This window comes from Anomaloglossus baeobatrachus, chromosome 7, assembly GCF_048569485.1.
Source record: "Anomaloglossus baeobatrachus isolate aAnoBae1 chromosome 7, aAnoBae1.hap1, whole genome shotgun sequence".
In the NCBI taxonomy this organism is placed as follows: Eukaryota; Metazoa; Chordata; class Amphibia; order Anura; family Aromobatidae; genus Anomaloglossus; species Anomaloglossus baeobatrachus.
Genome location: NC_134359.1, coordinates 68,479,393 through 68,492,648, shown reverse-complemented (window position 1 = coordinate 68,492,648; position 13,256 = coordinate 68,479,393). Strand labels below are relative to the sequence as shown.

Sequence of the window (13,256 nt, the reverse complement as noted above, 5' to 3'; positions counted from 1 at the left end):
TGTGTACGTACGTGTGTACGTACGTGTGTACGTACGTGTGTACGTACGTGTGTACGTACGTGTGTACGTGTACGTGTGTACGTGTACGTGTGTACGTGTACGTGTGTACGTGTACGTGTGTACGTGTACGTGTGTACGTGTACGTGTGTGTGTGCACGTGTGTGTGTGTGTGTACGTGTGTGTGTGTGTGTACGTGTGTGTGTGTACGTGTGTGTGTGTACGTGTGTGTGTGTACGTGTGTGTGTACGTGTGTGTCGCCGAGCAAGCCACCGGTGCTGCAAGGATCTGGATCTACGGTATGGCTCGAGGGGTTCTCCGGACCCAGGGGTCGCGTGGACACTCCGAATAAAAGGTGGACGTATTTATACGGGATGGTTTATAAGATGTCTGTGACGCCACCACGGTGTGTGATGAGATGTAGCACCACCGCTGCCGTTGCGGGGCTCCCGGGGACGTTGGGCAGGCAGCTGGATGTTAACCCCTCCGTGGGTAGGGATGATGTCCCGGGGCCCAGTGTCTCTAAGCTGAGGATGGTGATTGCAGGGGGCCGGCGCACCCGGCCAGGCCAGGGGTGTTACTCACGGTCGAATAAAGCACACAAGTCCTGTGGTAAACCAACGTGATAGTGGCCGGCTGCCACAGATGGGTGTATCTGATCCCACACCCAGGTTGGTAGTCAAAGTCTCTCTTCTCTGCACTCAGTGTTTTGTAGGTAGGACTTCCGGGTGTGAAACTCGGGAGTCCGCTCCCGGTCCTTTGGTTGGGAGCAGTGCCGTCTGACGCTGACCCTTGGGATCTACAGGCCCTGGCGGTGGCCCTATCCCTCTCTGTGGGTGGTTGTCTACTTTTCAGGACTTAGGTTGGGACAGGACTTAAAATCCTGCCCTCAATTGGTTAATTAGCTAGGCCATCGGTGCCGGTCCTGACTTCAGGGTCCCAGTACCCCCTCTGTGCACACAGTTTCCGGGTGGGTTCTCCGGTGTCGGTACCGGCGGGCTCCAACCTTGTCTCAGTCCACCTCGGATCTCCACAGCCATCTTCCCATCTCCTGCAGACTCTGGCTACAGTCTGCCACCTAGCCAAGGTGTCAGGGCTCCGACCCTGGCAACTGCCAGACTGCACCACCACACTTGAACTCAACCTGATCTCATCTGACTGCTTTCCTGGGGGCTTTCCAGACCCCTAGGTGGGCGTGTCCCATCCACCTGGTGCCGCCCACTGGTGTGTCCATCCTTCCCTGAGGGGGGTGACTAGGGTTTCAGGTCGGCTGATTTAACCCTTCGTGGGATTGGTGTTATGCGGGGGCTGACGTGTTCAACTACCTGGTTTTCCAGGGCGCTACACACACACACTACACATATACACCGTGTGCGCGCGCGCGCACTACACATATACACCGCGTACGCGCGCGCACACACACTACACATATACACCGCGTGCGCGCGCACACACACACTACACATATACACCGCGTGCGCGCGCGCGCACACTACACATATACACCGCGTGCGCGCGCGCACACTACACATATACACCGCGCGCGCACACTACCACTACACATATACACCGCGTGCGCACACTACACATATACACCGCGTGCGCGCGCGCGCACACTACACATATACACCGCGTGCGCGCGCGCGCACACTACACATATACACCGCGTGCGCGCGCGCGCACACTACACATATACACCGCGTGCGCGCGCGCGCACACTACACATATACACCGCGTGCGCGCGCGCGCACACTACACATATACACCGCGTGCGCGCGCGCGCACACTACACATATACACCGTGTGCGCGCGCGCGCACACTACACATATACACCGTGTGCGCGCGCGCACACTACACATATACACCGTGTGCGCGCGCGCGCACACTACACATATACACCGTGTGCGCGCGCGCGCACACTACACATATACACCGTGTGCGCGCGCGCGCACACTACACATATACACCGTGTGCGCGCGCGCGCGCACACTACACATATACACCGTGTGCGCACACTACACATATACACCGTGTGCGCGCGCGCGCACACTACACATATACACCGTGTGCGCGCGCGCACACTACACATATACACCGTGTGCGCGCGCGCACACTACACATATACACCGTAGATTATAAACGAAGAGAACACACAGGAAAAAAGGTTGCATGATTGTTATAATATATACAAAAGGAAATCCTCTATATAGTGCAACCCTAGGCTACATATCCATACTGGACTAATCGCATAAACTTAGGAAGAGAGAAACAAGAAAAACGATCAAGCGTCCATAAGGTGAAAAAAGGTTTTTTATTGATCAGTGCAGAAAGTGGACACACAGATAAAATTATCATTAAAACACCAAAAGGGACCAACCGGCAAAGAATATTCACAGGATTTGATAGATGCCAGACTTGAACAAGCACCAAAAACTCACAATAATAATGAGTGCATGATTATGCATGTAAATTCATAATGTGCATAGCCACATATGTTATTAATAATACTGCACTAGATACCTATATCAAAAGTATCAATGCTGTCTAAAGATTATATATTGCATAATATACAGTCAGATAGGTCATAGATATAATGCTGCACTATAGAGCCACATCACAAACATAAGTGTAATTAATGCAATGCTGCCCCATAGGGCTATGTCCCCGAGCTATATCACAAGACTATATCCCATAGGTGCAGTCGAGTATAATATTGCACTATAAGAATATGTCACAAACATCAATATAATTGATGTAATACTGCTCCACAGGGCAACATCACAGAACTATGTCACAGAACTATGTTGAATGTAATGTAGCACCATAGGGCATTACCACAGGCATTGGTGCAGTCAAGAAGGGCATAGATCACATAGAGGTGTATCTAAACACACACACAATCCGCCGCACAGGAAGCAGAGGTACACCGCAAAGTGAAACAGAGTGATAAGCCCCAGAGGCAATTTCACCCGTAACCAACCACAGATATGGCATTTGAAAATGAAAGCGGCGATGAAACTTACCACCTGTGCAGCAGGATAGGAAGTGGCCAAGCCGGAAGATCCGCCTACCCGACGGCCGTTTCGGCTACCGCCTTCGTCAGGGGAGGTGGAGCTATGCTGCCAGGCCAGTTCTAATAAAGGGGGCATACACCAATCACAATCTGTCATCACTTACGTGACGCATGCGTTGCCGCGGCAACCCGCGACGCCAGCCGAACACCGCGTCAAGAGCCGGTGACGTCAGATCACATCATGTGATCCGACGAAACCCGCCCCTATAGACACAATAATTCGGGAGACGCCGCGTGCAGAGAGGCACGCATGCGTACAGGTGATACACATAGAGATGGATGCTAGTGCAGTTGGAATTCGCATTGAATACTAATGAGAGACTCTCATAGAATCCCAATCCATATAATTACATGGCATTACACCATCACAGCTTAGATTTAATTGCAATATCTTAGAACGCGATTCAAGGTATACAACCACCACATTAGTGGAAAAATCCTATATACATATATAATGAACCTATGAGGTCATAACATTATCAAAGATATATAACATTATCAAAGATATATGTAACGATAAAAGAATAACAATATGGTCACAAAAAGAGAGACCTGTGTGCATATAGCACATATACTAATTATGTACAATCACAGATTTCAAATATATACGTATAAAGAGTCATGATATCAAGTTTTTTGTAAGGGGAAGAGCAGGGGGAGGGAGGGGGGGAGGGGGAAGGGGAGGGGGAGGGGGAAAGGTGGCGGGAACAGGCAGTATTGGTGTGATCAAGGAATCACAATTATACATATACATATATATATACGCATACATACATACATACACACATACATATATGCACGTATATATACATACACATACACATACATATTCTTTCATATAAGTATCGCAGGAGAGGGAAGAGAAGGATAGGGCCACGTGGGCATATACACTAATAATACATAGTACCATATATATAGTATATATCTATAATTAGAATTAAATTGAGCCATAAATAGGCAAGGGTATGTTGATGAAAATATCAATTATACATAGCTATCTAATAACCGCCCACAAAGTCCCTAAACCCACCACAACCCAGACCTGCGACACCAACACAAGAGAAATGATGATTGTCAAGATAATTCACAATCAAAAAATCTTGGTATAATAAAAAGTAAACAATAGAATATCAGAGAGGACAGAAAAACAAGAATAATCCAGTCGTAGAAGAAGGCCACTTTACATCCATCGGGTTTGAATGAGAATATTAGTTTTGCCCCGTTCTTATAACCTTACCCCCTCTGTTTATATATTGCTCCCTATGTGGTCTCCTCCATGTATTTTAGGTTTACTTTTAGGTTTTTGTTTTTAACCTGTTTTAATTGCACCTTTTCTCTATGCTGCTTTTCGTAGGCTCGTTGATTATTACTATGGGCATTACCTTTTGATTGTGACTCTCAGACACAGCCATATTATGGATTCCGAAGAAAACGTGATTCTAAGGACTACACACCGATTATTGGCCTTCTTCTACGACTGGATTATTCTTGTTTTTCTGTCCTCTCTGATATTCTATTGTTTACTTTTTATTATACCAAGATTTTTTGATTGTGAATTATCTTGACAATCATCATTTCTCTTGTGTTGGTGTCGCAGGTCTGGGTTGTGGTGGGTTTAGGGACTTTGTGGGCGGTTATTAGATAGCTATGTATAATTGATATTTTCATCAACATACCCTTGCCTATTTATGGCTCAATTTAATTCTAATTATAGATATATACTATATATATGGTACTATGTATTATTAGTGTATATGCCCACGTGGCCCTATCCTTCTCTTCCCTCTCCTGCGATACTTATATGAAAGAATATGTATGTGTATGTGTATGTATATATACGTGCATATATGTATGTGTGTATGTATGTATGTATGTATGCGTATATATATATATATGTATATGTATAATTGTGATTCCTTGATCACACCAATACTGCCTGTTCCCGCCACCTTTCCCCCTCCCCCTCCCTCCCCCTGCTCTTCCCCTTACAAAAAACTTGATATCATGACTCTTTATACGTATATATTTGAAATCTGTGATTGTACATAATTAGTATATGTGCTATATGCACACAGGTCTCTCTTTTTGTGACCATATTGTTATTCTTTTATCGTTACATATATCTTTGATAATGTTATATATCTTTGATAATGTTATGACCTCATAGGTTCATTATATATGTATATAGGATTTTTCCACTAATGTGGTGGTTGTATACCTTGAATCGCGTTCTAAGATATTGCAATTAAATCTAAGCTGTGATGGTGTAATGCCATGTAATTATATGGATTGGGATTCTATGAGAGTCTCTCATTAGTATTCAATGCGAATTCCAACTGCACTAGCATCCATCTCTATGTGTATCACCTGTACGCATGCGTGCCTCTCTGCACGCGGCGTCTCCCGAATTATTGTGTCTATAGGGGCGGGTTTCGTCGGATCACATGATGTGATCTGACGTCACCGGCTCTTGACGCGGTGTTCGGCTGGCGTCGCGGGTTGCCGCGGCAACGCATGCGTCACGTAAGTGATGACAGATTGTGATTGGTGTATGCCCCCTTTATTAGAACTGGCCTGGCAGCATAGCTCCACCTCCCCTGACGAAGGCGGTAGCCGAAACGGCCGTCGGGTAGGCGGATCTTCCGGCTTGGCCACTTCCTATCCTGCTGCACAGGTGGTAAGTTTCATCGCCGCTTTCATTTTCAAATGCCATATCTGTGGTTGGTTACGGGTGAAATTGCCTCTGGGGCTTATCACTCTGTTTCACTTTGCGGTGTACCTCTGCTTCCTGTGCGGCGGATTGTGTGTGTGTTTAGATACACCTCTATGTGATCTATGCCCTTCTTGACTGCACCAATGCCTGTGGTAATGCCCTATGGTGCTACATTACATTCAACATAGTTCTGTGACATAGTTCTGTGATGTTGCCCTGTGGAGCAGTATTACATCAATTATATTGATGTTTGTGACATATTCTTATAGTGCAATATTATACTCGACTGCACCTATGGGATATAGTCTTGTGATATAGCTCGGGGACATAGCCCTATGGGGCAGCATTGCATTAATTACACTTATGTTTGTGATGTGGCTCTATAGTGCAGCATTATATCTATGACCTATCTGACTGTATATTATGCAATATATAATCTTTAGACAGCATTGATACTTTTGATATAGGTATCTAGTGCAGTATTATTAATAACATATGTGGCTATGCACATTATGAATTTACATGCATAATCATGCACTCATTATTATTGTGAGTTTTTGGTGCTTGTTCAAGTCTGGCATCTATCAAATCCTGTGAATATTCTTTGCCGGTTGGTCCCTTTTGGTGTTTTAATGATAATTTTATCTGTGTGTCCACTTTCTGCACTGATCAATAAACCTTTTTTCACCTTATGGACGCTTGATCGTTTTTCTTGTTTCTCTCTACATATACACCGTGTGCGCGCGCGCACACTACACATATACACCGTGTACACACACACTATACATATACACCGTGTACACACACACACACTATACATATACACCGTGTACACACACACACACACTATACATATACACCGTGTACACACACACACACACTATACATATACACCGTGTACACACACACACACACTATACATATACACCGTGTACACACACACACACACTATACATATACACCGTGTACACACACACACACACTATACATATACACCGTGTACACACACACACACACTATACATATACACCGTGTACACACACACACACACTATACATATACACCGTGTACACACACACACACACTATACATATACACCGTGTACACACACACACACACTATACATATACACCGTGTACACACACACACACTATACATATACACCGTGTACACACACACACTATACATATACACCGTGTACACACACACACTATACATATACACCGTGTACACACACACACTATACATATACACCGTGTACACACACACACTATACATATACACCGTGTACACACACACACTATACATATACACCGTGTACACACACACACTATACATATACACCGTGTACACACACACACTATACATATACACCGTGTACACACACACACTATACATATACACCGTGTACACACACACACTATACATATACACCGTGTACACACACACACTATACATATACACCGTGTACACACACACACTATACATATACACCGTGTACACACACACACTATACATATACACCGTGTACACACACACACTATACATATACACCGTGTACACACACACACACTATACATATACACCGTGTACACACACACACACTATACATATACACCGTGTACACACACACACACTATACATATACACCGTGTACACACACACACACACTATACATATACACCGTGTACACACACACACACTATACATATACACCGTGTACACACACACACACACTATACATATACACCGTGTACACACACACACACACTATACATATACACCGTGTACACACACACACACTATACATATAAACCGTGTACACACACACACACTATACATATACACCGTGTACACACACACACACTATACATATACACCGTGTACACACACACACACTATACATATACACCGTGTACACACACACACTATACATATACACCGTGTACACACACACACTATACATATACACCGTGTACACACACACACTATACATATACACCGTGTACACACACACACTATACATATACACCGTGTACACACACACACTATACATATACACCGTGTACACACACACACTATACATATACACCGTGTACACACACACACTATACATATACACCGTGTACACACACACACTATACATATACACCGTGTACACACACACACACACTATACATATACACCGTGTACACACACACACACTATACATATACACCGTGTACACACACACACTATACATATACACCGTGTACACACACACACACTATACATATACACCGTGTACACACACACACTATACATATACACCGTGTACACACACACACTATACATATACACCGTGTACACACACACACACTATACATATACACCGTGTACACACACACACTATACATATACACCGTATACACTACACACACACTATACATATACACCGGACACACGCACAATCCATATACACTGTACACACACACCGTACACACTATACATATACACTGACTGTACACACACATACCATACATATATATTACACACACCCGCCCCCCCCACCTGTGATGTAGTTGGTCCACTTGTACAGCACTCCTTCCATAGCTGCGCCTCTCCGGTCACTGCGGGCTCATCGTCCTCCCTGGTGCGGGCTAATAACGGCAGCAGAGCGGACTACGCTCCGGGGGACACGGGCTGCTGAGCGGCCGGGCTGCTCATGGTGGAGCCGGGGGATGCTCGGACGGACGCCCCGGACACCGCGCCTGTCTCCTCCATCCGCACAGCTGAGCGCCGCCGCCTCCTCCCGTCACTGCGCTTCCCCGTACAGTCGCTTCTGCTGGATGTGATGACGTAGGGTCACGTGGTGCGCTGCGATCATGTGACCTGTTTGTCGTTCTGTTTTCCTTCCCGGTCGCTCCGTGCGTGCAGGGCGGGCGGAGGCCGCAGCGTCTCCTGGGGCCGCACTCCCCTCATAGGGACACAGGAATCATTTTCTTCACCTCTCAGGCCCCGGTCCGCCATTCGTGCTTATCCTTTTAAGTCGCTTTTTTTTTTTTGTCCTCAGTGTCGCCCTCAAATCATGATTTTTTTCTCTTTAACCTTTCTTGCACCTTTTTTCTGGAGAAAATATATCACAGAATGTGTGCAAATCACTGACACAAGTGTAACCCGAACCAGCCCCCAATAACAGGAAAAAAGGGGGCAAATAGACTAAAAAAAGGTGCAAAGTGAAGGAAATATAAAATGAAAAACACCAAAAAAAAATCTCACATACACTAATGAATCGGGGCTTTTCTTCTGTGGGCTTCACTTTTTGTCGGGACCAAGTGTCATTTTTGTGGCAATATTTAGAAATATATATATATATATATATATTAGTGTATTATTGTCATTTTTATACATTTTCACCATTATTTTTTTGGCTTTTGTTTTTATAAATGACGTGAGTCGTGACTTTTCTTCTGTAAGATTATATAAATCCGCCGACATCCGGTTTATATCGTTTTATTTTTTATCACTACTTTTTTAAATAAATACACAAAGAAAAATAATTAGCAATTTCGGCACTGAAATTTCTGACAGATTTTTACTTTTCACTCCTAACCGATCGCACACTTGTCTTTACCCTATCCCACCTCAGCCCTGATGTTACCGGTGTGTTTATCCTGGCACTAGGTCATCTCTTGGACTCGTCAATAATGACAGCGGCATTTTCTCTTTTGGTGCACCACCATTACACCCATCCCTAGGACGTCTGCCATCCATCCATTCACTTTGTCCAGCCACCGTCCATCTCGTTACTCCAATTTGCTCCCAAACTTCTTAACCATTTCCAGACCACCCATAGACTAACCATCCGGAGGGGTCTGCACTTATGCTCAAAAATATCACGGCATGTCATGCAGAAGCAGGGAGGCAGCTGTAAGATACAGACTCCCCATAGAGAACAGTTTATTACCATCTTTGCCTTCCTAATCGCTATACAGTGTGCCCATCCATATCCTGTCCACCACCATTAACTTGAGAACGGCGGCACCTATAGGCAGAGAACTGGTGTCTAGGTATAGTAAAGCAGCCATGCGCTATACCATGAAACCACCTATAGCGCCACCTGGTGGAAAACAACAGAGTTAGCATTTTTATCTTGAAAAACGGAACGAGATAGAGAAAAAAAGTGAATTACAAAGTTGTAGGGCATCATCAATTCAATACGAATCGACACCTTGCATACAGAAATGCTATGATTAGAACGTGTAAAACTCACAAGGCTGCGGATGTGAAGCGATACCTCATGGAGACCTTTCTACAAGTCATTGGGTATGGTGGCTGTGTGGAGTGGCCTCCACGCTCACCTGACCTGACCCCATTGGACTTCTTTCTGTGAGATCACATCAAACAGCAGGTGTATGCGACCCCTCCACCAACATTGCAGGACCTACGACGACGTATTACAGATGCTTGTGCAAACATGTCACCTACCATATTGCACAACGTGCAGCAAGATACAGTATGCTGTCCAGAGTCCAGATGTGCATTGCAGCTGACGGTGGCCACTTTGAGCATCAAAGTTAAATGAGTGCCATATGCGTAACCAGCATTCAATGTTTTTTATTGGGGGGGGGGGTCATGGGTTTCATTTCATAGCATTTCTGTATGCAAGGTGTCGATTCGTATTGAATTGATGATGCCCTGCAATTTTTTAATTCACTTTTTTTCTCTATCTCGTTCCATTTTCGAGATAAAAATGCTAACTCCGTTGTTTTCCACCAGATGGCGCTATAGGTGGTTTCAGTGTGTAGTGCATGGCTACTTTACTATACCTAGACACCACTTCTATGCCTATAGATGCCACCGTTCTCAGGTTAATGGCAGTGGACAGGATATTGGTGGTCACACTGTATACACAGCACTGAGCAAGAGCTGTGTATGCAGTATAGGATGCACTAATAGTGCTTCCTCCTCTAGACCCAGCAGATATGTGAACAGTTTATTACCATCTCTGCCTTCCTAATCGCTGTATACACAGCACTGAACAAGAGATGTGTAGGCAGCACTGATAGTGCTTCCTCCTCCAAACCCAGAAGATATGTGAAAGGTTTCCTTCTGATTGCTGAATACACAGTGCTGAACAGAAGCTGTGTATGCAGCATAGGAAGCACTGATAGTGCTTCCTCCTCCAGACCCAGCAGCCATGTGATCTCTGTGTAAGGCCTCTTTCACACGTCTGTGTTTTCGGTACATGTGACGTCCATTTTCATACGTACCAGAGACATGGACACACGTAGACCCTTTAAATTCAATTGTTTTGTGCACACGGCCGTGTTATCACATGGACCATGTGGAGCACAAACGTGTCTGTGTGCTCCACACGGCAACATGTCCATTTTAATCCAGCAGCACTGATGTAATCTTTGTGACATGTACCAGAGAAAACACAGGTCACATAAAAATAAAGAATTTTATACCTACCTGTCTCTGGTGCTGCTGTCTCCGCCTCTGCTGTTACTTCTGGGTTCCGGTCATTATTCTCATTGCATATACACTGCATTCACTGCGGATCCAAAAGTAACAGCAGTGCCGTGGACAGGTAAAGCTACTTTCACATTTCCGTCATTTCAAATCCGCCAGGTCCGTCGTTGCGATGGAACGACGGATCCTTCATTTTTTAGCTGTCAACGGACGAGTTAGGCTACTTTCACACTTGCGTTGAACGGTATCCGTTTCATTGCATTGTGTGACGGATGCAATTTATGTGTTGCATATAGTGGCACATACGGATGCTGCAAAACAACGCAATCCGTTTTGGGTTTTTTACAGTTTTACCGTCGGCAGACTATTGTGAACGATCAGCTGATCGCTAACAGTAGCCAGCCGCCGGGTGATCAGCCGATCACTCACAGTAGCCGGCCGCCGGGTGATCAGCTGATCGTTCGGTCGCCGACAATGTGCGGGGAGCGGGGGTCGGAGTGCGAAGTGGGTGGAGCCGAGCGGGGCCATGGCTGAGGACGTCAGTGCCGCGGGGACTGCATTGCTGGGGGACAGGTGAGAGTGTGTGTGTGTGTGTGTGTGTATACATACGGAGTGCGGGAGGGAGCAGAGCCAAGCGGGGAAGTGTCGGGCTCCCGGCACACGTAACCAGGGTTCCTTGGTTACCCGATGTGTACCCTGGTTACAGGTGCAGGGAGCCAGAGAGAGCATGCGCAGTGAAATCCAAAAGACTCCGCTGCTCAAAAAAACGTTACATGCTGCGTTCCTTCCGCCCGAAGCAGCGTCAAAATAACGACACTGCGTCGTCCGGCGGATGCAACGCTGACACTTGCGTTACAGTGCGTCGTCCATACAAGTCTATGGAGAATAGCGCAGTGCGTTAACGGACTGCGCTATTCTCCATAGTGACGGACTCCGCTGAACGCAAGTGTGAAAGTATCCTTATTTCACAGGATTCCGTTCACAGGAATCCAGTGAAATAACTGATCCGTCTCGTCTGTTACATCTGTTTTAAATGGATCCGTCGTGATCCATTCTTTATGGGACAGCCAAATGGGAGTGCCAGACATTTTGGAGACCTATATAACTGTGTTTTCACAGGCTATCTGTGACAGTTTGGAGATGAAGGGGCAGAATGAATGATGTTATAGCTAAAATTGTGCAGAATTATGTGGATTATTCCTATCAAGCCAATCTGGAGCCTTGCAATGTGATTGTGTACATACTGGGCGTGCTCAGTAGAAAATTATGGAATCCAGCACTGGTGACGGATTATGGCAGAATCCTGCACCATAGACAACTATTATACCTCTTGACAGATTGCGACGGAATCTTACGCAGTGCGTCGTTTCAAAGCTCCGAAAAACGTTACATTGTCCGTTGCTTCCGCCCAATGGTCAGTCATTGCACGACTGATCTGTTGCACGATGGATGCAGCGCAAGGCCATCAGTCGCAATCCGTCGTTAATAAAAGTCTATGGGAAAAAAACGGAATCCTGCAAATTATTTTGTAGGATTCAATGTTTTCTCCAAGCGACGGGTTGTGACCGAGGGAAAAATGACAAAAATGTGAAAGTAGCCTAAGTATACCAGCTCATTCTGTCAGTGCGCTATCCTCATGTCACACACATCGTACAGGGACAGCACACATAAAACACACATACCCATCTACACCACAAACTGTGAAACACGCGTGTGTTTTACGTGGACGTGTGAAGGAGGCCTAAAGGGAGGGAGCAGGAGCTGCTGAGTTCTTGTATACCCAAATCAACTGGGTGCAGTCAGGAGGCTGAATATTCCCTACTTGGAGATAACATACCACCTACAGGGGAAATCAATAACTAAAAAAACGTATTACCGTATGTTAAAATGAAGCTCTATTACGGTCATGGGAGGCACAATGTATGAAATAAATGTAAGAAAAAAATAAATATAACTAAAAAGAATGAATAATCTGCAGCATGTCAATCCTTGGTGCGTTTTTCAGCACTTCCACT

General features: G+C 45.4%; 1 protein-coding gene across 1 annotated transcript in view; it reads right to left on the bottom strand.

Moving 5' to 3' along the window:
* The window catches only part of PLEKHA3 (pleckstrin homology domain containing A3), a 47,379-nt gene extending 38,773 nt beyond the window's left edge, over window positions 1-8,606 (bottom strand). The window contains exon 1 of the mRNA XM_075317395.1: window positions 8,335-8,606. Coding sequence (XP_075173510.1) covers window positions 8,335-8,374 — 40 coding nt within the window. The 5' untranslated portion in view covers window positions 8,375-8,606. The remainder of the gene's footprint in view (window positions 1-8,334) is intronic.
* Window positions 8,607-13,256: the final 4,650 nt, after the last annotated feature.